Source organism: Setaria italica, chromosome I (assembly GCF_000263155.2).
Source record: "Setaria italica strain Yugu1 chromosome I, Setaria_italica_v2.0, whole genome shotgun sequence".
Taxonomy (NCBI): Eukaryota; Viridiplantae; Streptophyta; class Magnoliopsida; order Poales; family Poaceae; genus Setaria; species Setaria italica.
Window position 1 is genome coordinate 35,186,152 of NC_028450.1, and position 25,669 is coordinate 35,211,820.

Genomic DNA, 25,669 nt, shown 5'->3' on the forward strand with positions numbered 1-25,669 from the left:
CCGGTTGGAGTGCTATTTTGCTAGCACCCAACCTCTCAGAAGTAGGATAGACAGCCAAATAGGAGGCCGTCTCTAATGCTCATTACCCAAGGCTGTTAATACATGTTTCATTTAACTAGCAAGATGAGGGACCCCTCTTGGTCTAATAAGCCAGGGCTAAAATTGAATCAAATGAATGTAGAAGGATTCAGCCCTTCTGTTGCTGATTCCTATGGGAGGACAATATAAGCCAGAGTTGTAGGTAAGCAAAGATAAAGGGGATGCTCACATGGCCTTGTCATGAAAAATGGCTTCAAATTCTTCTCACCCAAAAAAAGAAAGACTCAAAGTATACACAGACACTCAGGAAATGAAGAAAACTGTTCAAACCACCAAATTTCTAGTGGAAATGGTTTTTAATTACATGTGAAAACCCTACCATGATAGAAATAACAAAAAGATTAGCTGAATTTGGCGCAAAATGCCCATATCTAATATGAAGCGATTCTGGGAAAACCAGTTAATATTATCAAAGGGGGTTTTAAAAAGCAATTATAAAGCCTACATATCATCTGCACTTATCCATTCATAATCAATTAGACCAAGATAAATTTAAGAATATCAGAAACGAAGTTTGCTTAGATCCTCTTCAATAAAGAGTACAATGATGGTCAAAGGAGGCTTACCACAACAGCCTACAGGTTAAGTTTGTAGAATTAGCCTATAGCAAGCCCGTTTGTTGGCTGAACACAAAAGTGTGCATTTAAAGGATTATTTGTTTAGCTTTCAAGGGAATTTGTCACCCTATTTTCATGATTATCACTTATCAGAGTGGATTGCTGATTGGTGTCCAACAAAGATACTTTGAAGATAACATCAAACAAAGATTAACTTTCTGTTTAAGTTATAGTCACCAAAGAGTTGGTAATTGATGACTGCCAAGCTAAATGAATCTTGGGCAACGATTCCATTAAGTCTAAGAAATTCAGCAATAGTTATCAGCTATATACAGATTAAGTAACCGGACGAAGACAGGAAGAACCTTATTGACTGTTGCCAAATAATTTCTTACTTTCTGGACTGCAACATTGAGCATTGCTAATGGACTACACATCATCCAGCTGTGCAAAACTGGATGCTGGCATTCCGAGAGGACTTCCTGAACTTCAACACCCTGCGCCTAAACTTGGCCTGCTCAAGGCCATCCATGGAAGGCACAATGTTCATCGTCTCCAATTGGGGTGCATTCTTGAGCAGGAGCTTCACCAGTTCTAATCCACTTTTGCTCTCATCAATGTACTTCATCCTAACTCCCTTGAGATGCTTCACCGCCACCCCCTTGCTACATAGCACACCATGGCACTCTCCATCACTACACCGTCTACGTTTGCCCTGTGATGGCTGCAGCAAAGAATATGATCTGTTTAGCACTACAATTTAACAGAGATAACATAGCAGTGAACAAAAAGGCATATCTCACCACAACAGACACACGGAGCTCTTCCACATTTGGGCAATTTGAGAGCAATGGTGCAATGGATAAAGCACCTTCTTCCCTCCTCTCAATTATGCATGACAACTGCCTCACCCTGTCTAACCGCACCTTCCACCACTCCTCAAATTGCTTCAAGTTATTTTGCAGTTCAATAATTAGATTCATCAAAAACTAAATTCAACCTCCAGATCAAGAGTATTTGAGATAGACTATACCTCAATGCACCACGGTGAGAGCAAAAGGCTCCGTACATTGCCAACCAGAGCAATAAGCTCTCTGAGAGTAGCCTCCCGGGGCTTGACCTGTGGCTTCTCGATGGCAAGAAGGACTTCGTCCAAAGAAACTTCGCCATCAATTATGTGCCTGGTTGCCATTGCACCTGAGTAGCGGAGGGTTCGCAACTCTGGCATCTCAAAGAGCGCAAGAGACGACTGCTCCGTCCAAGTACAGTCCGTGATCGCGAGCGAGCAAAGGCGCGACGGACCGGCAAGGCGGAGCGCACTAATGCGGCATTGTTCAAGGATCAGGTAGCGGAGCTCCGTGCAGTGCGAGAAGAGATCTCCGAAGAAGTCATCGTCCCCTTTGAGCGAAACGGACGCGAGGTGGAGGCGGGATAGGCGGGTGAGTGGGGTGAGCGAAGGCAGAGGAAGTGCATAGTGGTCGAGGCGCAGCGTCAGGGACGTGAGGCCGGTGCAGGCGAGAAGGGAGGGCGGGAGGACGGCGAGGCGGGAGCGCGGGAGGCGGATCTCCAACCGCTCAACGCCGCGCGCCGCGGCGGCGGCCAGCCACGAGGCGAGGTGGTCGGCCGCGGAGGCGGCGAACGCCTGGTCGAAGAGGCCCTCGAGAGCGAGCCGGAGGCGGCGGAGCGGGTGCGGCGGCGGCGGCGCGGAGCGCGGCGCGAGCGCGGCGGTGGCGGCGGCCGCGAACGCCGCCCTGCGGCGCGGCGCCTCGGGGAACGCCACGGCGAAGTCGATGTCCAGCGCGGGCGCGGCGGCGACCGCGCCGCGCCACCGGCGCGAGATGGCGGAGGCGGCGACCGCGGACCGGAAGGGCAGCTTCGCCACGATCAGCCCCAGCACCGCGTCCGGGAAACCCTCGAACGGGTCGCTGCCGCCGCCGTCGCCCCCGCCGTAGTCGTCGCGGATCGCGTAGTCGCGCGCCGCGTAGGTGAGCCCCGCGGCGTGGTTGGGGATGAGGTGCTTGGTGCGCATGGCTCCCTCTCTCCCCGCCCGCCGGCTCTCGACGCCCCCGATTGGAGAACCGACTCCTTCCTTCCGGAACTGGAAGGTAAAGTACGGCGCAAGCAGCGGAACCGGAGTGGAGCGACGGGCCCGCGGCCTGCGCTTTATGGCGATCCCTCGGGCCTCGAGCCTTCCCGCGGTGCGATTCGTGCGCGTGGGAGGCGGCACCAGGCACCGGGTGCAATGGCGCGAGCGATGCTGTGGGCGGGGCGGGGCCTGCGCCGGACGGACGGGGTGGTGGACTGGTGGTGCCGTCACCGCGCCGGCGCGTGGCGGATCGTGGGGTTTTCGGCCAGTTTTTGCGTGCCGTGGCCGTGCCCCGCGCGGGGTTTGGTTTCGCCGCGGACCCGGCGAGCGCGTGTGGTTCGTTTGACGCAGGCATTCAGCCGCGGGTGGGTCGGTTGCTCCGAGCGCAGGCCCGCGTTTTGTTTCCTAGGGGTGGTTCTGGTTTGGTTTTGGCCTAGCCAAACGGATCGCGAACTTTATGCAACTTTGCGTGGTTACAGAGTTAAACTCGGATTTGTCTATGATCTCGTTGTTCTACTAGTCTACTACTACTACTACCATATACCATACCTGGCCATGTAACATTCTTATCATTCAATTCAAGTTATAAATAACGTGTTATGCGAAGCTTGTGGCAGTCGACGCAGAAGATTCGACAGATCGTGTAGTCAATTTGGTGCCAGAGGATTAAAAAGGTGCGGTTGCTTGTAATCGAAGTAATTTCTGACATGCACTAACGCCTCTGGTTCAATAGGCAATTGATATCTATGTTCAGTTTTTTTCAGTCCATCCAGGCTTCCTCTTTGGACTCTTTCAAATCTGCAGACCAATACTTTCAAAAAAACAAAATCTCCAGACCAATGTGGATCTTGCTCTGCTCATGCCAATCGATCAAAATTAACTTCACTTATTGTGGTAACATGTAGTAGTAAAAACAGAAGTAATTATTTTAAAACAGTGAAAGGTACTTCTGATATTCATCTAATATGCCATACAAACCAAAAGATTTGCTTCAGTTCAACCAACACAACATTTCAACATTGCAAGGCCAACGTTACCAGAAGCAGATGACAGTTTAACTTCTCCTTTCCTCTCTTTACAATAAATGTGACTATAACTATTGAGAAATTATGTACTCGTGTCAGAAGTGTACAACAGCATCGCAAGTGACTGTTTCAAGAAACTCCAGTTTCCCAAGAAAAAAAACAGGAGAAAACATCGTCACAGCACCTAAAATTAGACATGACATCTGGTACTATCACCGCTGATGATCCGCTTATTGCTCTGTGGCGCCAAGAGGGTGTTGGATTCCTGACATCTGGCCCATCTCGGACCACAATGGTCCTCTTTGCTCCAGAACTTGGCAACCAGCATCTTCACGAAAGCCCTGAAGTCAACAACAAATGAAGTTACAATCTCCCTGCACAAGATTGCCATGTGTTATTACCATTTAACGTCAGGATAATCTTGAGATGATTTCACAATACTAAGAACCTAGAAATCTAAAATCATACCATTTGAATCTAGAAATGAAGTTTAATCTTCGGATCACAACTTCTAGAAGTGTTATATGTCCATTATGGTAGGTTGTATCCAATTTGGTGCTACTAAAGCAAATAAGGCAATAAAGATAGGAGATGGTGATGCAATGGAAACAACCCTCGGCTTTCATGCAGTGAATCTAAATAGGAACTCATGTCCAGACAAGCATTGCCGCCCATATCCTTATATGAACCCTATATATAAAAAAAATCTAAAATACAGTAAATGCCTACTCCAAAATCATTACGTTAAATAGCTATAGTAAAAGTTAAAAACCTATGATTTCAAAGAGTATTACTGCCCACCAAACTGAAGCCTTACTTGGTCTTTCTTATAACTATGTTTAAAAAACACCTGTCATTTGATGATTTTGTTTTATGTCAAACAGTTAGTCATCCCTGGTTGAGTGTTGAGAACTTTGAAGTACCCACACTTCTTGCAATGACATGGCAGTTCTCATCATTCGCTAAGCATGATTATTCTTTTGAAAGGAAGCTAAGCACAATTATTGCATTATAAGGCATAACTTGCTATGATTTGAGAGGGAACTGGAAGCATCTTGACATCTGTATTACTAAAATAGTAGAATAGTTTAAATTATAATCCTGCTTATTTCATGGAAGTAATCTAATGGAAGGTTCATGCTTCCTGTCATTCTTTTAAGATGCTTCATGGAAGTAATCTAATGGAAGGTTACCAAGGGTTCATGCCCTTTAATTAAATAATTACACACAGGCCAGAACGCAGGCTGCATAAGGAGGTAACAGTAACCAATGCGAGCAAAGAAGATGGCTTTCTTAGCTGATCGGTTGAACTTGGTAGATACATTGGATAAAAGATTTATATATTTGCTATTCAGATTAGATTAAACATCTGGTTAAAGTGCTCAATGAATCTCATTTGTCTAAACGATGAGTTGCATCCTTCTAAATTCAGGATTGCAGTAAACCCTTTCAAAAAAAAGGTGCAGAGTGAAGCTAAACATGTAATGAGGTGCATAAAGAAATATCATATATATGAAACATGGGCAAGATGAGAAATAAAAGGGCCTAATACATTTTGATCTCAGAAAGGCAATTCCTTAGAGGAGGTGCAATATCTATAGGCTCTCCCGTGCGGACAGGTTCAGGTCTGTAGATGTTCATTGCCAGGATCAGTTCAGACGATAACAGTCCATAAAGCTAACTAGAAAGTCAGGCAATCAGGCAATTGACTACAGAATATATGTGCGTGAGTTCACAAATTATCCTGACAAGGAATCAAGCATCGCGGACCAAAAAAACAACATATTGAAACACAGCATTGGACAGTTACTGAATGTGAAATTGTATGGTCCTTGGGTAAAGCAAAAGGGAATACTTACAGTGGTGAGCAAGGCGAACGACCACCGTTCACATAGTACACAAACAAGTACGAGTCATAATGTTGTCCTCTTATGTAGTAAAACATTGGAAGCCTTCTGACTAGCTTAAATAGCATCTTCTTATAAAAGCTGATAGCAGGCTGGTTGTATGAAATGACATGTAAATAAACACCTCTGCAATTTGATATACTTGCTGCATATTTAACCACTTCTCGAACCAGCGACGATGCTGCAAGCGAGAATTCTTGTAAGATCAACCATATCAAATCCACAAGATAAACTGTAAATGAGGAGACAAGGTAACAAACCTATGCCAAGGTTTCTGTAGCTATCCACCACACCCAGCGTCAATATATACACAAGTGTTAGATCTTTGCGTGAACTGTTATACCTAAACAAGTCCTCAATCTGCATATCAAAATCATTAGCTTCACTGAGCTCACCAGTTATAATACCATTTTCAGGGCCTTCTGTATGGTGATACCTCGCTATCTTTTGCCGCGATCATCCTCGTGGTTACAAAACCTATTATCTCATCCCTGCGGTCGTCTGACCTGCTGGTGTCCACAGCGCCCCAGGAAACAATACCATGGCCGCTCACAACATTCAAGAAGAACTCCCTCTCGTACCTGAACAAAATGAAAAGGATTACATGACCAAATCAACCAGTGATGGTAAATTTGTCAGCAGGTAGTAGAATTTGGTAAGAGTAAATTTGTCAACAGGTAGCAGAATTTGGATATAACAATAAAAGCAAGGAACAACCTAGCAAAAACAGCAACCGTTTCTAGTAGCTACCTTATGGGAAAGAGAGCGAGATGAATCTTCTCTAGAGCTTCGAGGTCGGAGGGTTGGATAGGCCGATACTCTATAGTGGGGTAGATTTCGGATCTCGGGTCCAACATGAGCAGCTCCGGCGGCGGGGACGACGACCGACCAGGTTCTTCGCCGGGAGGCCCGGGAACCGTCGCGTGAGGGAGAGGGGACTCCTCGCTCCGAGGCGTGCAACCGTTTCCGCGCGTGTCAGGGGCGCCACGGCGAATCACAGCTTGCTCGGTGGTGGCGCCGCCGCCGCGATAAAAGAGTGGGGAGGGGAGAAGAAGGCGCCGGCGCCGGTGCCAGAGGCCGATCGGCGAGTGGGACAGAGAGAAGTGGGAGAAGAGCCAGTGAAGGCCGGATCGCGAGGCTGGGAAGCAGGGGATCAGGGGAGGCGGTGATGGACGAGCGGCGGCGACCTGGACGTGGACAGGAAGAACAGAAAGGAAGGAAGAGTCACCGGTCAGGATGCTAATCGGCTGATTTGGGTGACATTAGCCGATGCTGAACTGTTAGAGGATTCGTAATCCAAATAGGTGACGTTTCCTTTTCTTTGAGTTAGTTCCGCCGTCCATTCTCCGCGCCATTGCTGATTGCTCTATCTTATTTACCATTAATAATAATTTTTTTTGTCTCATTTCAAACTTTGGATCTCATGGTTTCGAATGATATGAATAGTTCATGATTCAACCTTAACCAACTCAATCCATGTCCTTTTTAAGAATTTTTAGTCATTAGCCAAACCCAATGACTTTTATGTTCTCTTTCTTTTTTTCTATCTCTGATCTTGCAACATTCCTTCCCCACCACCGCTTGAAAACGTTCACGACACTACAACCTCCCTCCTCTAGCCTCTATGTTCGTCCTAATCCTTCCTCTATAATCATTCTCTGTTACCCCTAAACCTTGCTAGAGTTTGATATATGGTTAAATTTTCACCGAAAAAGGTACATAAGGTTAAACCTACTTAGAATTGGAGATAGATATGAAGATCTTAAAATTGGAGATAGATATGAAGATGGGTAGCGAGAAAAGAAAAATGAAGTCTGGGATGAACAATTTCTTGTACAAAACTGTTCATGTGGTTGAAAATAGAGGCTAAGGATTTACATGTACGAGCCGATCATTTAACTCTCGGGAGAATCACAAATGTTCATTTTGATAGGTTTTGTAATACTAATTGTACACATCCTCAACAAAATCATTTTTCGTATCATGTGTCTAGAGCATGAAGCATGACATTGTTAAAATAACTGGTTAATTGGCAGAATTGCAAAACTATTAGTCCAAGTGCCTTTATGAATATTTCTAACCCACTTATACAACTCTGAGCATACACATCACATCTAAAATATTGACGAATGGAAACATGCAAACTTAGGTCTAAATATGTTGTAAGCACGTCCAAATTGAAAGAATGATTTGTCATCTCACTTTTCATATGCATTGGAGCTCGAGACAAAATAATATAAAAAGGGCACACATAATGTCACAATGATCAAGATGACGTTGTGTAGGAGCCTAAGGATGGTCGTGTTGATCTTATTAGTTTTTGTGTATATGTGCGCGAATGGATCTGTGGAGGGTTTTTATTTTATTTTCACTTTTTTTTCAGTCTCGCCGAAATAAGTGAAATGCACGTTTAGCTAAATTTTGATCTAATAGGTGGATCTTTCAATCGGAATTTTGATCTCGATGTGGGTATGCGTATGACTTAAACCACTAAGTTGGTTTGGCTTAGACGTATAATAGCAGTGGGTTGGTTGGTGAGCAGGGGGCATTTGTGTTCGTACCATTAGCAGCTTTTACGAGGCATGATATAAATAGGGATCCACGTAAATAGTACCCAGGAGGCATGTGTTAAAATTTGTTGTATGGAAAAGGGAGTATAGATGTCGGTCGATAACTGAACCAGACACACTTTCGGACCGGTAAAGCGGAGCGTAGGAACCGGCCGTCCCGTTCTTGGTAGCCGGGAGGGCACCGTCCGCTGCACCGTCCCGAACCTTCCCGTGCACTCTCACGTGTTCGGTTGGCCTTCCCGAACCGAAACGCCGCACTGCCCCCCCCCAACGCCCCGTTCTTTTCTCTCATTCCATCCCACATCGCCCCTTCCGCCTAGAGGGCTCCTTCGCTCGCGAGCCGGGATTAAGCGATGCTGGCGGGAATTTTTCGACGGAGCGCGGGAGATGGCACCGTCCCGGGGCTAAGGCATGGGAGGCTTACGGTGACCTCCCATCCTCCCACCACTATCTTCGCTCCCCTCCTCCCTGGTGCGCCTTCTCCTCTCTCTCCCCCTGTTCAACCTCGGTTTGCCGGTGGATCAAGGTACTCCGGTGGCGTCCTGTGCCCTTGCCAATGCTGCGACGGTACATCTCCCCCTCCTCTGACGCTGTTTCGTCCCCTCTCCCACGTTGATCTGTTGATTCGTCTTATTTTGCTTGGTGTTGATGAACCCTAGGTTCTTCTTCTCTTAGATCCATGCGCTCCTTTTATTGTTCTGTATCTAGATTTATGGTTGTGATGAACCCTAGGTAGTTTGTAATGTGGATCTATGGTTGTCACGTATAGAGGTCGATCTGATTTTTATGTTCTTGTACCATCCTCCCGGTGGGTCAAGGTCCTCCAGCGGCGCCCTGTGCCCTGCCGGTGATGCGCCGGTACATCTTGCTTGGTGTTGATGAACCCTAGGTTGTTTCTGATATGGATCTATGGTTGTTCTGCATCTGCATTTATGGTTTTGATGAACCCTATGTTGTTTCTGATGCGGATCTATAGTTGTCATATATACTTGTTAATCTGATTTTTTTGTGTCCTTAAACCTTTGCTTACTCCTTTGCAACCAATCACACCCGTAGTACTGAGCTGAGCAAAGTGTCTAGGTCGATGATGAATCCTTGCCACCGGAGGAGCTCCTTCGGGTGTGGCAGCCGCGTCTAGGATAACATGTACTTCTGAATGTTTGCTTGCTTAACAACATGACCACAAGTTCTTCTACTAAACTCTAATGAACACTGCATTGTATTCTTAGACATGAATTTGAAAGGTAGGTGCCGGGCTGCGGCTGCTCTTGTTGTTGCTGTTGCTGCATGATTTTTCATGTGATTCAGGAGGAGAGCTGAGGATGCTCGGTCCATTACCTATGGACCCATGGCAGAGAGGGACAAAGAGAGGAATAGTAATCTCAGATTCATTTATGAATCTAATGATGTTCATTGTGTTAACTTGCTAAAGATGAGGAGGGCACCTTTCTTCCAACTGTGTGACTTGTTTCGTTCAAGATAGTTGGTTATGGATATCATACATGCCACTGTTGAAGAACAAGTTGCGATGTTCTTGCATGTAGTTGGACACAACCAGAGGTTCAGGGTCATTAACATGACATTTAGGAGGTCACCTGAAACTATCAGTTTGTTCTTTCACCAAGTCTTGTATGCAGTTGGTGAGTTGAGAAATAAGTTGATTGTTCCACCATCTACTAGTGTTTATCCTAGGATCCTTGGCAGCAGGAGATGGAACCCATATTTCAAGGTTGGTGGCCCTTTCCTGATTGTAAACCAACTGACCTTACCCATATGGTAGTAACCTGTTAATATGGCTATTTGTTTTTAGGACTACATAAGAGCAATTGATGGGACACATGTCTTAGCTAGAGTTCCTTTGAAGATGCAAGCTGCCTTTAGAGGCAGGAAGCACACCATCACTCAGAATGTTTCGGCAGCAGTGGACTTTGATTTCATGTTCACATATAAGCTTGCTGGTTGGGAGGGATCTGCGCATGATGCTCTAATTTTGTCAAATGCTCTTGAAAGGGCTGATGGCCTTACAGCCCCACAAGGTACCATACCTCACATATACACATGCCAATAAATTGCACCCACTAAACTGATAAACTATCTCCATTTGTTACATTGTCTAGGGAAATTCTATCTTGTGGATGCTAGATATGCAGCCAAGCCTGGGTTCCTACCACCATTTCGTGGTATAAGGTACCACTTGAGGGAGTTTGGTTCTAATAGTCCACAAAACCAAAGAGAGTTGTTTAACCTGAGGCATTATTCTCTTAGAGTGACAGTAGAGAGGACCTTTGGTGCTCTAAAGAATAAGTTCAGAATCCTTGACAACAAGCATTTCCATCCTTATAAAATCCAAGTAAAGTTGGTTCTTCCTTGTTGTATTCTGCATAATTGGATACTTAGGCATGGACAAGATGAACATGTTCCCACTAAAGCTGCTTGGACTCCTAACTCCACTGATACTCCCCTTGAGTCAGAACACAGTCTTGACAATGGAACCTGGGCACAACAGAGGGATGCATGGGCTGCACAGATGTGGCAGAATAGGGGATCTATTCTTCTAGAGTTTAATTCCACTGAAGTACTTGGGGTTCATGTACTATTTAGTAGCATTGATGAATTTGTAATATGTACTGAGACCTGTGACACCCTGTTGTGATGTGTACCTGCAATCATGAATAATATCTTGATATGATGTTTGCATGCAGTATTTACTTTGCTGTTTGATTCCTAAATACTTTGATGTTTCTTTTTCTGATGGTATTGTGATTAGGACATGACTGCGATGGGTGAGGAACTTGTTGGTGTTGCCAATGAGGTAGGTGTTGAGGGTGGGGTGGTTGCTGTGGAGGAAGGGAACCCAACAGCCCCTCCACCCAATGGAGCTCAGCCTGGGAGGCCAATGCAATGGACCAGTGTTCAGTCAGCCTTCATGCTTAGTAGGTTTCATGATCTGGTTGGACAAGGGGTCAAAATTGACAAAGGCTTCAAGGAAGTTCATGTTAGGCAAGTTGATAGGATGGTTTCTAATTTTGCTGAAGTCAATATCACTACCAACCAAATTTACAACCACCTGCGCAAATGACGCCAGAGATGGGTTAAAATTGCTAGGATGAAGGATCTCAGTGGTGCTCTCTGGAATGAGGAGCATCACATGATAGTTCTTGAGAAGGAGCATCTGATAGGCCACACTAAGGTTAGGCCACAACCATATATCAAACTGTTATGGTTGATAATTACCCTTTTCTCTAACTATTGCACCATCTCTGTGCCCAACTAGGATCATCCTGCTGATGCTAAGTTCTTGAACACCCCAATTGAGAAATATGTCCAAATGGAGGCCATTTTTGATCTAGCCAGGCTACTGGTAGGTTTGCCATGGGTTCCAATGAACCTTTAGGTGTACCAACTGACCTTGGTCACCTTGAGGGGGGAGATGTTAGATAAGAGACAATTGATTTAGGTGGGAGTGAGGGTGATTCTGGTAAGTAAAATGAAGCATCCAATGAGGTGGACAACTCAAAGAGTAGTGATGATAAGGAAGGAAGAGGTGGTAAAAGGAGGAAGTTGTGTGAGGAAGAATACCAGTTGATGCATGGTATGAGTGTTGTTGCTGCCTCTGTTGTAGATGCTCTCAAGGCTCCTCAGCACAATGAGGTCCATGAGGATCTTTATGGTTGTGTCATGTCCTGCCCTGGGTACTCACAGGAGGCGCTGATGTTTGCACTTGTGTTTCTACTGAAAACACAAAGCAGAAGGCCTATGCTTTGTTCAGATGAGTGAAGCCCATAGGATCCTTTGGCTTAGGACCTACCTGAGCCAAGCCTACTTCATCTAGATGCTTAAGGACTGCCATCAGATATTTTGCTTGCCTATGCTATAGTTTGACATCTTGGGTTAGCACTAACCACTAATGGTGAGGGTAAAGACACCATTTGAAGTCTATCCAAGGCTGCATATATTTTTGTATAGCACAGGAGGTCACTGGGAGGAATCTGTTAGGTGTAAACTTGAACGCCTGCAATTGTGGTTGTGATGGATGCATCTTGTCTTTGTTCTGGTTCTTTGATCTTTCTTGTTGGTTGTGCCCAGAGTTGTTGCTGGGTACCTTCTGGTGATTCCATGTTTATTTGATCTATCTTATTTGCCGTGCCCATGTTGTCTAGTGATGATTCCATCTTTCAAGGTAAGAAATTATGCCTAATTGTTGTTGTTGAGCTTATGAGGGACTATGACATTGTTGTTGTTCTTGTCCACTGATCTTAGTTGTTACTTCTTTCTTAATTGTCCACTGATCTTGTTGCTGTTCTGTTGTCGATGTGCTATTGCTGCTGTTTCTGTTGTCAATGTGATGTTGTTTCTGTTCTGCTATTGCTCTTGTGTCACTGATGCTTCAAGCTCAAGGTCAAGAGAAGATGAAAATATAAATCTGAGACCAACATTTACTATATCACATTTCTTATCATCATGTTTTATTTGTTTCATAAGGCACAATGGCTTGGTATGTTGTGTATCGAGGTAGGAAGCCTGGGGTCTATGCAAATTGGGTGACCTGTTAGCAGGTCACCGGTTATCCTAATTGTTGCTGTAAGAGTTTCAGTTCTAAAGAGGAGGCAACTGCTTCTTTCCTAGAGTACACTGGTGATGAAGATGTCAAAGAAGCTTCTTTCGGTCCACAAAAGACGGCAAATGAATTTAGTTGGATCCATATCATAGTTATGCTACAATTTATTGTTATTACTGTACTGCTACTTGCTAGTAGTAATCAGTTGCCTTTGGAAATAGTTCATCAACATCAACCTTTGTAACATGAAAACAGCTCCTCAAATCCTCATATTCATGAACATTGGTGGTAACCTTACCAAAATGGTACTAGGGTTTTTTGATCTCCTCCCATTCAAGCTACCAAACAAGATCTGGTGCGCAATATCATACACGATAACGATGCATCCAGTTCAATCAAAGAACAACTCGCATGATTCAGGACGACAGCAAAGTGCAACCAAACAAACCTCTCTGCATCACTATATCCCGCCTCCCCCGATCCGGTACAGCCCATCCATCCCGGATGGCTTCCTCCTTTGCAACCAATCACGCCCATAATCGATGTGTCGATGATCCGATTGTGTTTTTGTGCTAGGATGACTCGACGACTTTGGTCCCGTTTAGTTCTGTTGCTTATATTTAGCACCCACATCGAATGTTTAGATACTAATTAGGAGTATTAAACGTAGGCTATTTACAAAATCCATACACATATAGAGGTTAAATGGCACGACGAATCTATTAAACCTAATTAGTCCATGATTTGACAATGTACTGCTACATTAAATATTTGCTAATAATAAATTAATTAGACTTAATAAATTCATCTTGCGTTTAACCTCAATCTGTACAATTAGTTTTATAATTCATTTATATTTAATCCTCAGGATCAAATATTCAATGTGACACCTTCGAGGGACCAAACGCCCCCTTCGCCTCGTCACTGTCACGACTCTCTCCCTCTTCTCGAGGAGGGGTGTGCGGCCAATCTATTCTCCCGGATACTCCAATGTCGAGTGGGGCCTCATCATCGTCCTCGCCGCCGCCGGCGGAGGCCGGGGACGGATACTGGGTGGCGCGGGAAGAGGCGGCGGCGCGGCTGGAGGCGATGGCCGCGAGGGCTCTTGAGGACGAGCTCTCGGCGGAGCAGTTGGAGACCAACAACCAGCTCCAGGAGGACGAGGTAATGTATCGCGCGCCCCCGACTGCTTGTGAGTTCGTCTGCTTCCCCAGGGCGCGCCGGAAATCGGTGGATAATATGTGGGATCCTGATTACTTGATTAGGGCGAAAAATATATGGAGTTGCAGATATTAACTCGTGACGACATTCGCGTACAGGATGCGCAGTAATCGTTGTACTTGTACTTAGTAGTCTGAAACTGGAATTCAATTACGCCAGAGGCTGCAGTGGAATTGCCCTTCTGTAGCATTGCGATAATTGCGGTTTTCTTCTCCTGTAAAACTATATAATGATTCTTGTCGTGTTCAGTTAGGGTTTAGGATTGGAGGATAAGGATGGTGAATTTGTGCATCTACTGCGGAGAACGAGTTAGGACTTGGGAGTTATGATTGTCAGTTCTAAGAAATAGATGTGTTAATACGATAGCTATTCGAACTACTGTTGTCGTTAATACCCAGTAGCATATCATAATATGTTCAGGTGTTGGCACTGCAAGCCATTTATGGGGATGATATGGTCATCTTGGAGGATAAGGCGGGTCTTCGTTCTTTTAGGTTTGTTCCAGAGCTTTGTCCTTCTCATGAACTCTCTCATTATTCAAGAGTGTAATGTTCATGTCTTCTTCCCCAGATTTTTGTGCAGTATCCAGTTCCCAATGACACTAAGGTCTTATTGAATTTTCGTCCAAACGGAACTATGGTTGGAACTGATAATAATTATGGGAGCCAAGATGTTGGTGAACTCTTTTGTGCTTGCAGCTTAAAGCATTTACCACCTCTGGTGTCAACATGTTTGCTGCCACGATCATATCCCAGTACATGTGCTCCTTATTTTACTATCTCAGCCAGGTGGCTGGATGAACCAAGTGTCTACCTCTGTGCCATGTTTGATGAGATTTGGACTGAGCTGCCAGGACAAGAAGTGGTGTATAGATGGGTGGACTGGCTGAATGTCTCTTCATGGTCTTGCATTTCTTTGAATGACAACATATTATTAGTCCCAGATGCAGATGTTGCAGATGAACGTGCTATTGCAAGAAAACTTCTTGTTGATGCTACTATTCCTCTGATGCAAAATTACAGTGAGAAGAGATCTCAGGAAATATTTCTGAAAAGCCTGCATGAGTGTGGAACTTGTCTTAGTGAAAATACTGGTGAGTCTCTTATACCTTATCTATTGTGTTTGGTTTTGCTGACTTATTTACCTTTTCTTCAAGTTTCTTCCACTGCTCTTTGGTCTATCTTGTTGGTCATCCCTTCTTTAGAAATAAAATTAGGAACTCAAGTGAGGAAGCAAAATAGTACTTTGTAAACAGCAATGGCAGGATGTCAGGATCTATAAAACTATGGATTCTAGGTGGCTTAGCCGCCATCCCTTTATTCTCACCAAAATACGAAAACATGCAAACCATGGTGTCTTTTCAATATTTTTTATGCTTGAAGCTTGAACCCTGTCTATTGGTTTTTGACTGTTTCCGTCTTCATTTCTTCACTCTACCAGGCTTTAATTTCACCAAGCTCCCATGTCACCATTCGTTTTGCATGAAGTGTATGGAGTCTCACTGCAGAATTCACGTGAAAGAAGGGACTTTAACCATGCTGACATGCCCTGATACAACTTGCCGCAGTCCACTTCCATCGTCAATATTGAAAAGCCTTCTAGGAGATGATTGCTATATGCGATGGGAATCATTCGCTCTACAGAAACTCTTAGATACAATGCCTGATTTGGTATATTGTCCAAGGTGTGATGCTGCTTGCTTGGAGGTTGACAATGATGCTCAATGCCCAGAGTGTTTTTTCACCTTCTGCTCTTTGTGCAAAGAACGATGCCATGTGGGGAAGGAGTGTCTTACACCAGCAAAGAAAATTAGCATTCTGAGGGTAAATATTGCATAATGTGTTAATGATTTAACTTTCTTTAGTGAAATCATGCATACAGCCAGCATCTTTAGACTTTGTTAGGGGTACTTAATTTGAAGTCAAATTATCGGTATGGGATGGGCATATGGTTATTTGTCATAATTGTAGTATCTGTTACTGTTCCAATATTCAGATGTGACCTGGTTCATTGAAGTTAGGTATTCTGCTTTGATGCATTCCATACTGTATGTAGTTCAGGATCTTAATAGTCTCAGTGAAATCAATTGTCCTTTTCGGTTGTACTATGTAGTCGAACTTATTAAATGAAGATGTATCAATACAAGTACAGCAGAAATTACTGTCGCCAATGTTGTCCAAAATGTCACTCATTTGTAACTGGAGGGATTATTTTGTTAATAAATATCTAATTCTTAAGCAACGATGTGCTTACGTAACAATTGAAGAACGAGAATGATATTATTTTAGCATGCTACATATTGGGCAGTGCTTCATTTGTGTTTGCATGATTCATTCGCTATTTCTTCTTTATACTGTTGTTTCTTAATATCCATTCACAGTGCCATGGCACATTCTACTTTTTGACAGGAACAACACCAGAAATATTCCCTGCCAGAAAAACAATTGTTGAAAGAACAGAAGGAAATAGATGAATTGCTAAATGTCTGTGAAGTGCTTCGCAATTCTAAGCCCCCTCTTGTAAGATGGCTATCTCAAAAACTCAAGGCTGCAACCACATGACCTGTAGGAACTGTGGGAAATCCTTCTGCTATCGTTGCAACCAGAGAGTTAGTGGATATAACTATTTCTGGTAATGCTGATTCATGTGCAAATATTTTGTTTTCAATCTTTTTTGTACTCATCCAAAAGCTAAAAGATTTTTGCCACTTAAGGTCTGGAAATTGCGAGCTGTTTGAACACAACAATCAAGGGAGAAGGTTCAGACTGGATGAAGATCCTGATGATGATGATCCAGAGGAGCTAGAGCCTGAACTGCCATGGCTTTGTCCTTGTCCAATCTGTGGCTGTTGGAATGAAAAGGTTAGCAACAGTCTCTAATCTATTTGCATCTAGAGCATGGCAACTTCCACTAATATCCACATCGCATCTCCAAACACTTATTTATGTATCTGTTAGGCTGTTAGCCTTATGCTGCTAAAGGAATATTTATGTAAATCCTGTGTTTTAAATTTAGCTAAAGTTATATCACCCTCATTGATCTTTCTTTGTTCCTGTATCTATTTTTAAATCTACTTTTTTTTAATCTGTCATATGGTCACCATACATGTGCAGATAGTCACTGGAAGTAGCTCTCTTTCCTTCTAAAAAGTTGAATGAATTCTGCTGCTTATACTTGCTTTGTTACTTATGAAACATGTCAACTAATATCTCAATGCAATGCCGTGTTTTATTGACAGTTTGACACAAACAATCATATATCGTGCATGGGTTGCCGAGGCCACTACTGCGCGTTATGCCAGAAGAGGGTCTTGAAGAGCTCTGAACACTATGGACCGAGAGGTTGCCAGCAACACACATATCCTTAGAGATTCCAATGCTTGCTGTACAGTACGTAACTCCTTTATAACATAACATCTTGCAACTCCCAGCGTTTTTGCATCCACTTGTCCAAAAGGAGAGGATTCCTGTTGGAAGGGACAATGTAAATTTGCAACCATTAGGTTCCATAGTACTAGCATTTAGCCAGGATCATTGATGTCAAGAGCAAATTGTTTGCCATGTAATGAACAGCAGAACAGGGCATTCTTTTTGAGTGTAGTTTGAAGATTCAATTCCTGGCCAACGATTGAAGATCCAGTTCGGTTTATGCATTTAGCCGATCTACTCACGATTTCACACACCGGGTGCGTCGTGCATATCCTTGCACTAAGCCTGAAAGACACCTAAAAAACGCTAGCGTGATTTGGGTTCTTGCACTCTATTTATTTGATATGTTTTCAGCGCCAATAACCTGCAGCAGGTGTAGAACTAAACGTGCTGCTTTTTTATCGGTTATTATGTGTGTCCTTAGAAATATTAATTGTTCGTCGGGCAGAGAAGTTGGAAGTATGCTTTACTGTGCAAAAAAATGACGTGCGATGATACGAGTCGTGTGCGATGCCATCAACCTTACCAGCAGTAGTCCAGACCGGTTTATATACGAGTGCCTGCCGCAAGCGCAAGATTACTTTTATTTTTATCGCATGATGAGATGAAGGGCCAATCGATACGAGCTGTGCGGATGGGCGACGTGCCGGCGTGAGCATCCGAGCAAAGACTTTACCTGTCCAGCGGCGGCGAGGTTCTCGCCGGAATATAACCACGATGTCACTGGAACCATCCTCCTCGGCATCGGCCGCGGAGGTCGGTGCCGGGTACTGGGCGGCACGGGAGGAGGCCGTGGTGCGGCTGGAGGCGATGGCTGCCGCTGCCGCGAGTGATCACGAGCTCTCGGGGAGCAGTTTCAGGGCAACAGCCAGATACAGGAAGACGAGGTAACGGATGACGCGATGCCTTCAGTTTCTTCTCTTGGTTTCAGCAGTTCATCGCTAAAACCGAATTCGATTCCACATGGGGTCGCAAGTCTCGCAGACCGCCGTGTGTCCTGTAGTAGTGTAGCAAGTTCAGTTACGTTCAGACAAGAAAATTGCATCTGATGACATGTTGTGATTGACCTCCAGCTGCTGGCACTGCAAGCCATCTACGGGGATGACATGCTCATCTTTTCGACAACATGGACGGCCTTCATTTTTTTCAGGTAAACTGAGCATCTGAACCCCATCCCAATTCACAAGTATTCATAAGTTCAAAGTTTTTTATTGATCTTGGTAGTTCTTAGTCCTTGAGCTGAATTTATTTAGGCTCATTTTGTTAGAAACCTTGGATATACCATGAAGTGGCAGTTTCAGATTATTTTGTGCTGTTCGTTACTACTGTATCATTGAAAAATCTATCAACCTTGGATCTGAATGTTGCTTTTGGGCATTGCTAATTATAAGTAAACAGTGCTGAATTAATACTTGCTGCAGTCATCAATACAATCATAGAAAAATGTAGGTACTTTTGATTCACTTGCATTGACTAGTTGGATTTCTTTTATAAGTAAAGCAGATATGTTTTTTGGGCTGCATAATGTCTTTTTATCTCTTGTGTTGCCAGAAGATGAAATATGTATGAAATATCACCTGAGCATGGATTTACTTTGATTTAGTGTCTTTGCTCTGTATCCAAAACATGTCCTGAACTCCTGATCATCACACTGCATAGCTCTTCTGCAATGCTTAAATATTTTAGTGTGAAAGACATCCTTTTGGCGCTGTGTTTCGGAATAACAGCAAGCACTTGAACTGATATATCTACTCTTATATTGGCATCATACTACTCTTGTTTTGCTTTACTTTCTGCATGTGGTTATTAATTTTGAAAAGTCAGTTTAGTTTATAATGCATATTTGGGATCTCAATATGCCAGGAATGCTTGGTATAAGCTTGGTGCTATGCCTACACAAGAAGTTGTGCCGGAGTACATCGCATTTGTTCATGAGCTACTCCCTAACTGGGCTGAGAAATAAATTAGCAGGAGAGTGAGAGATTGCTGCAACCACTGAGCTCAAGGAGTGACCATCGATCTGCACTTTTTCTTTCCTCACTGTTGGATGCGTGTGTTGCCAACTTGCCCCTGTGCCGCTGAGCCAGCTATATACCCTGCAACTTGTTTGGCTACTAGTAGCTACCTAATGGGTTCTTATTGGGTTGTAACCATATTTGACCAACAGTTTATATAACTTATGCACTGGAAAGTTTATATAACTGATTGTGAAGGTTTGAATTGGAGTGGGTTATATTTATTTCCCTTGTGAGAATGGGTTGGTGGGGTTACAACTTGGGTTACAGCCCAATTAGCAGGGCTAGATGCACCGCTACAGTGAGGAGAGGTCGCAGGAAGCATTTGATCAGAGCGTCCACGAGTGCGGAGTCTGTCTCAGTGAAAATACTGGTGATGATGAGCTCCCTCTTGAACCCATCGATGGCTGTCTGGTCAGTACATTTTGCTGGTGAAATTTGTTGAGAATTTCACCCTTTTCTTTCACGTTTTTGCAGGCAGAAACTTCATCCAGCTCCCGTGCAACCATTCCTTCTGTGTCAAGTGCATGGAGTCCTACTGCGGCATCCACGTGAAGGAAGGCAGCGTGACCAGGCTGGCGTGCCCGGACACGTCGTGCCGCGCGCCGCTGCCGCCGCCGGTGCTGAGGCGCCTCCTCGCCGAGGAGGGCTACGCGCGGTGGGAGTCGCTGGCGCTGCGGCGGACGCTGGACACGATGCCCGACGTGGCCTACTGCCCCCGGTGCAACGCCGCCTGCGTGGCCGCCGGCGACGACGCGCAGTGCCCCGCCTACTTCTGCGGCGCCACGTCGGGGACGCCTGCGTCCCCGCGGTATGCTACGCACGCGGTGCGTCCCCGCGGTATGCTACGCACGCGGTGCCGTGGCCATTCAACATGAGAGAGCCACTTCCTCTCTTTTGTTTTCGCTGACTTGGTACATATGCAAATCGGCCGTCGGGGCAGGAGCGGCAGAAGCTGATGAGAGTGTCGGTGAGGGAGCAGATGTCGGAGGCGCAGCGGCTGCGGGAGCAGCGGAAGGTGGAGGAGCTGCTGAGCCTGCGGGAGGTGCTCCGCAGCACGAGGCAGTGCCCGTCCTGCCGGATGGCCATCGCCAAGACGGAGGGCTGCAACAAGATGGTCCGCGACAACTGCGGCCAGTTCTGCTGCTACCGCTGCAGCCGCGCCATCAGCGGCTACAAGCACTTCGTGTGAGCAAACCAAACGCCGCCGACTCAACCCTCTAGCAGCTCGTTGCAACTATGCTTCATAACTTTCGTTGCCACTTTTGGGGTTCTCGCAGCAACGGGGAGTGCGGGCTGTTCGAGCGCGTCGGCAGGGGGAGGCTCCCGGGGCAGCAGGCGCCCGACCTGGACGAGGACGTCGAGATCAAGGAGCCCGGGTGGATGCGGGCGCTCAGGTACAAGTGCCCCGCCTGCGGCGCCAAGCGCACCAAGGTGAGCAGAGACGCTTCTTCTTGTTGCTTGCTACACATCAGCTTAGGGGCATGTTGATGAAGCTATCAGTTGCTTTGGTTTTGGATTAACAAGCGGGCGCCAACAACCTTCTGGTGTGCCGGTCGTGCCAGACACGGTACTGCGCGCTGTGCTGAAGAGGGTCTGGGAGGTCTCCCAGCACTACGGGCCATGGGGTGATTGCCAGCAGCGCAGCTGAATGCGGTAGCACCCAGCTTCAGTTCAAATTGCAGCAGAACAGAGACTTTCCTCATCAGCTACTTGCCAACCCAAGCAGAGATATGTTGAAAGGGAGAAACAGTGAACATGCATTGTTCATCCAAGGATGTAGTATCGGCTCTTAGCTCGCTCAGTTTATTGTATATTTACATGTTTCCGTGGTAGTTTAAACAGAAATTGCTCGTCAGTAGTTCCTTAAGACAGCCCCAGTTATAAACCTATGGTTCAGTACAGCCTCGGCAGTTGGCCGCTTGCGGTAATCCGGATCAAGCATTGCCTGTCAAAATATAAATTAGAGTTAGCATCTTTGCTGAAGATGTGTATCCTGGACCAAAGCTCATAACTGAATCAGAAGATTTCCTAGCTGGCCACTGCAATACCGTGCATGATGTGCAGGTGCAGCAGTAAACTGCATAAGTTTCATGAATAGATAAGGTTTGACTTTAGCAATTAACATGATGAAGGCAAACCTGGAGCAACTCCCAGCCAGCACCATCCCCCAAATCTAGAAAATTTACAGCTTCCGACAACCGGTCATCTGCCAGACAATACCTACAAGAATTGCAAAGGTAGATAAGCATGTGTTGAATCTGAATATAATGACTGGTCACCATGTTGAGAAAATCAGCAACAATGAGCTTATTCACTGAACATGCTTTTTTGCCTAATAAAAAAATAATTGCTAGGACTAAGCAAAGGGAAGTTTTATTTTGTGTCAACAACTCGTACTCTCTTGCCGCATAAATGTCAAGCCGGAAAGTGCTCTCCAAAAGTCTCTGCACCATCAATCGATATTATGATAAGCGTCTAGTTGGAAAATAGGAAGCAATACGCCTCTTACATGAAACATGAAGTTAAGACATATCCTCAATCACCTGCAAGGAAATGCCATCCATAATGCCTGCTTCACAAAATGGAATAAATGCCATGTATGCAATAAGCAGCCCGGCTCCATAACTGTTTTGTCAAGTACACGCAAATGTAAGTGATCGTTTTTGTTGAAGTAAAAGAAAAGGAATACTTGCATGTCATCAGCTATTCCAAAGGCTCGCTTCTCCAAAGGAGTTGATGCTCCTGCAGCAGATGCTCGGCGCCACAGTCCGTCTGACAATGCTCCAGCACCAACAGATGAATACCTTCATTGTCCAAAGTATTTCTTAGATATATCCTCACTGATATTAAACAAAGGTAGGAAGGGGATGAAAATATACCCAATATCTACAGAAAATGCCAAATCTCGCAGCCTTGGAACTAGATAGGGTCCCTCTTTCTCCATTACAGTACTATATAGGACAGAAAATTACATTAATCAATAAGTCAATCGAACATAGGCACTACAATGTGGAATGGAAGGTAAGACAAGTACACATCGTACTTGAGAACAACAGAAGAAGGCCCAAGGCTTTGATGCAGTCTATCATGATTGTGCATGTGGACAAGGCCACTCAGAGCTCCATTAAGCAGCTTAAGAACAAAGTATCTCCTTAGCTCCAATTTGTATGCTCGACTGAAAGGGTTCCAAAATGGCATGTCTCCAGATTGCTCTTTCAGTTGCCTCTCACTGGTTATTTTCGCATAGTCTGCAGCACTATATCTCCCATCATCACGGAAGGCTAGCCACTGTAGTAAAGCTATGTCAGTCTCGCACACAACAAAGTTTGCCATATGTTGGGGAATCCGAGCACAAAAAATTTCTATAGTACTAAACCTGTTCTCCAGTTGCTGTCTCAAAGGCCCCTAAAAGAAACTGAATGTTGTCACATATGTCACTAGCATCACTCTGCAAATAGAAGACAACGGGAATTTTTGTGTGTGTGTGAATAACATGTCTAAAATAATCATTCATGCTTGTGGTTTCTGTTATCAGTCTATGATTTACCTAACCTGAAGAAAAGCATGAGTCCTTAGCTCATTCAGTGCCATCAAATCAGCTTCAGAAGCACCAGCACGGGCTCCAGGGTATACCTTTGTTTCAAATCCTATGTCTTAGCATGTATAAGACGGTCAATATATTCATATATCTATGGTAGAGAAAGGTGCCTTAATAAATCGCAACCAAATTAAAAGGCTAGAAGTATATGTCCTGCTACAAATAATCATTTGAATGGTCTGTTGCACAAATTTTCAAGGAAAGGCATTCTGCTGACGTACTGTTTTCGGCTGATTACTACAAAATGCTGTGTGACTAAACTTAGCAAAGTGACAATTCTAAGCACACCTTAAATACAGCCTGTGTTCCCCTCAATGGGCCTTGAACAACCCTTCCCTCGTAAAGTCTGGAAAACAGGCCATGATAAATAAATAATGAGTAAGGAGTATAAATTTACTGCATTAAAAAAATTCAGTATGTAAGTTCCTTGCCAAGAAAAAAAAAACAGCACATCAGTTGGAAGGGAATGACCTAATCGTCACTTCTCCTTCTCCAACGTCTTGGACCCTCAATCGTTCAATCTCTTCTGCTGAATATCCGAGACCAAGATCTTGAATACCAGCAACATTTGAAGGCTCACCAAATTGAGAAGATGAGTAGCTGAATCACGTGGGAGGAAGTTAGAAAACCTTCATACCATTTATTTTTTTACACTAATCTTATAATTTTTTAATCGAATCAGGCCCTTCATTTATGCTACAGAAAAATGGCAATTTGCACTAATATACAGATGCAGGGCTAAAACATCTGATGGTTCTTTCAAGAGGTCTCTGAATAACATATATGCAACATCAAGACATCATGTCGAACAAAAATATGTGGAAAGTATTCTCTATTTAGTTAAGAGAATCCAACTTATGTGGAAATTAGTAACCAACCACCAAGGAATCATCGAAGAGTATATACTATTGATATGATAAACAATAGTGTCCAAACATTTCTCTGAATTGGTTATCCCTTGGTAGTTTCCTAACATAACCAGAAAAAAAAATCCCAAGGATGCCGACTCATTTCAAAAGAAATAATAGGAAGGTGAAACTAGGGGCACAACAATGGTGAATAATGCCATTAATCATCACTCCAAGATCCCAACTTTACTCCCATGTCGAAGGGATTTCAAGCGGCCTAATCAGTCTAAAGCAACTGCTAGAACACTGCGAATGTTCGTACCAATCCCATACACAAGACACTACACAACCAGCTCCAACTTCCGAATGAAATCAGAATGCAACCGCACCGTCCGATCGTAGTTCTCGAATAAAACCAAAATGGAACCAGAATCAAGCAAGAGTCAGAAAAGCTGACCTTGTAATATTCATGAAGCCATAGCCACCCAGGAACCTGCCCACCTCGAAGTAAGCGGGGTTGGTCATGAGCGCCGCCGAAACCGGCTTCAGCGACCCTCGGCGAGGCCGCCGGCGCCACCCGCCGGGTTCCGGCGAGGCGAGGAACCGCACAGGCAGGGCTTTCAGCATCGTGACCGGCGGACTGACAGTCTGAAGTGTGTTTTGGGATAGGCATCAGAAGCCACTCTCAGCCACAGAATGACTGCAATTTCTGCTCTTTTTCTTTTTTTTGAAGCGGCAATTTCTGCTCTTTTTCTGTTTTCTCCCAGAAAATAGCCATTCGTTTTCTCGTTCTCGTTTTACTATTTAAAATAGAGAGAGATTTTAGAGTGATTGAAAAAAATGAGAACTTGTGAATTTTTTTTAAAAAAACTAGAATTTGTATATACACCGTGTCCACTGTTTTTTTTTGGTTACGAACACACCATTACGAGATATGTTATTAATTGTCAATATGCTATGCATAACTTTGAAAAAAAAAATCCTCTGACGCCCAACATGTTTTTGGAGCTAAAAAACTGGTGACAGGAAGCTTACAAAATCGAAACCTTTGAAATATGACAAGTAACGTAGCACAAACTGGGTGATTGTGTCTAGGGTTTCGACTTCCTCCGGCGGCGACGTCGGAGTCCAACAAAAAAGCGAGCGATCTATGTGACCCCTCCATCCAAATCCCCGCGAGGAGCCTGGGAGCTATCACCACGGGTTGCATGGCGGAGAAGGAAACGAGGGAGAAGGGGAAGGGGAAGGACGTGGCGATGGGTGTCGATGGCGAGGGTGAACTGAGTCTGGAGGAGAGGCTGGAGGGGCTGAATCTACAAGGAGAAGAAGATGAAGATCTTGATTTCTCATGCGAGTTTGATGAATTGGTGAAGGATGTGCGCTGGCTTGCCCTTTTTAGGGTTCATACTTCCAAGCCTTTCAGCCATGCTGCTTTGTTCAGCGCTATGCGTAATGCCTGGGCTGCAGCAAAGGAAGTAATCTTCAAAATTCGGGGTCCAAATTTATTCCTAGTCCAGTTTCATTGTCTCGGCGATTGGACGAAAGTGATGGATGGGAGTCCATGGCTGTTTCGTGGGGCAGCGATTGTGATGGAGGAGTATGATGGTTTTACTAATGTTTCGGAGTACAAGCTGGATAGAATTCCAGTTTGGGCGAGGATCCAAGGTGTGCCGGAAGGGTTGATGAAGAAGCGAGATTTAGCAGAGAAGGTAGCTAAAAAGGTGGGTGATTTTATTAATGTGGTGGTGAATGAG

The 25,669-nt window shown here is 44.7% G+C and overlaps 7 protein-coding genes across 9 annotated transcripts; 4 read left to right on the forward strand and 3 right to left on the reverse strand.

Annotated features, from left to right (window-relative positions):
- Positions 1-907: 907 nt before the first annotated feature.
- Positions 908-2,961, reverse strand: LOC101754511 (F-box/LRR-repeat protein At3g59190). The gene is made up of 3 exons (XM_004953468.3): positions 1,690-2,961; positions 1,460-1,603; positions 908-1,380 (listed from the first exon to the last, which is right to left on the reverse strand). The coding sequence occupies exons 1-3, from the start codon at positions 2,683-2,685 to the stop codon at positions 1,093-1,095; spliced, it is 1,428 nt and encodes a 475-aa protein (XP_004953525.1). The 5' UTR covers positions 2,686-2,961; the 3' UTR covers positions 908-1,092.
- Positions 2,962-3,665: 704 nt separating this feature from the next.
- On the reverse strand, positions 3,666-6,951 carry LOC101754913 (histone acetyltransferase MCC1). 2 transcript variants are annotated; one of them, XM_004953470.2, is made up of 5 exons: positions 6,425-6,951; positions 6,111-6,255; positions 5,935-6,034; positions 5,627-5,855; positions 3,666-4,108 (listed from the first exon to the last, which is right to left on the reverse strand). In XM_004953470.2, the coding sequence occupies exons 1-5, from the start codon at positions 6,529-6,531 to the stop codon at positions 3,958-3,960; spliced, it is 732 nt and encodes a 243-aa protein (XP_004953527.1). In that variant the 5' UTR covers positions 6,532-6,951; the 3' UTR covers positions 3,666-3,957. The 2 variants fall into 2 exon arrangements, with proteins under 2 accessions (XP_004953527.1, XP_004953526.1); XM_004953469.2 differs by having other exon boundaries at positions 3,666-4,141; positions 6,425-6,949.
- A 2,821-nt stretch (positions 6,952-9,772) lies between these two features.
- Positions 9,773-12,021, forward strand: LOC101770211. Its single transcript, XM_012845554.1, has 7 exons — positions 9,773-9,973; positions 10,055-10,280; positions 10,362-10,594; positions 11,012-11,244; positions 11,350-11,434; positions 11,519-11,605; positions 11,749-12,021. Exons 1-7 carry the CDS (start codon positions 9,773-9,775, stop codon positions 12,019-12,021), a joined length of 1,338 nt encoding a protein of 445 aa, XP_012701008.1.
- Positions 12,022-13,707: 1,686 nt separating this feature from the next.
- On the forward strand, positions 13,708-17,647 carry LOC111255704 (E3 ubiquitin-protein ligase RNF14-like). The gene is made up of 7 exons (XM_022823532.1): positions 13,708-13,966; positions 14,444-14,517; positions 14,594-15,116; positions 15,464-15,846; positions 16,432-16,654; positions 16,737-16,884; positions 17,262-17,647. The coding sequence occupies exons 3-5, from the start codon at positions 14,660-14,662 to the stop codon at positions 16,582-16,584; spliced, it is 993 nt and encodes a 330-aa protein (XP_022679267.1). The 5' UTR covers positions 13,708-13,966; positions 14,444-14,517; positions 14,594-14,659; the 3' UTR covers positions 16,585-16,654; positions 16,737-16,884; positions 17,262-17,647.
- A 2,037-nt stretch (positions 17,648-19,684) lies between these two features.
- Positions 19,685-20,344, forward strand: LOC111255710 (E3 ubiquitin-protein ligase RNF14-like). Its single transcript, XM_022828767.1, has one exon. It carries the CDS (start codon positions 19,994-19,996, stop codon positions 20,342-20,344), a length of 351 nt encoding a protein of 116 aa, XP_022684502.1. The 5' UTR covers positions 19,685-19,993.
- A 35-nt stretch (positions 20,345-20,379) lies between these two features.
- Positions 20,380-21,108, forward strand: LOC101770605. The gene is made up of 3 exons (XM_022823700.1): positions 20,380-20,654; positions 20,747-20,900; positions 20,994-21,108. The coding sequence occupies exons 1-3, from the start codon at positions 20,425-20,427 to the stop codon at positions 21,096-21,098; spliced, it is 489 nt and encodes a 162-aa protein (XP_022679435.1). The 5' UTR covers positions 20,380-20,424; the 3' UTR covers positions 21,099-21,108.
- A 92-nt stretch (positions 21,109-21,200) lies between these two features.
- Positions 21,201-24,596, reverse strand: LOC101755586 (serine/threonine-protein kinase/endoribonuclease IRE1). Of its 2 annotated transcripts, XM_004953471.2 has the most exons (12): positions 24,373-24,596; positions 23,539-23,667; positions 23,356-23,413; positions 23,022-23,102; positions 22,846-22,917; positions 22,513-22,757; positions 22,349-22,420; positions 22,163-22,273; positions 22,013-22,094; positions 21,867-21,913; positions 21,608-21,689; positions 21,201-21,414 (listed from the first exon to the last, which is right to left on the reverse strand). In XM_004953471.2, the coding sequence occupies exons 1-12, from the start codon at positions 24,540-24,542 to the stop codon at positions 21,322-21,324; spliced, it is 1,242 nt and encodes a 413-aa protein (XP_004953528.1). In that variant the 5' UTR covers positions 24,543-24,596; the 3' UTR covers positions 21,201-21,321. The 2 variants fall into 2 exon arrangements, with proteins under 2 accessions (XP_004953528.1, XP_012701417.1); XM_012845963.2 differs by lacking the exons at positions 22,846-22,917; positions 23,022-23,102.
- Positions 24,597-25,669: the final 1,073 nt, after the last annotated feature.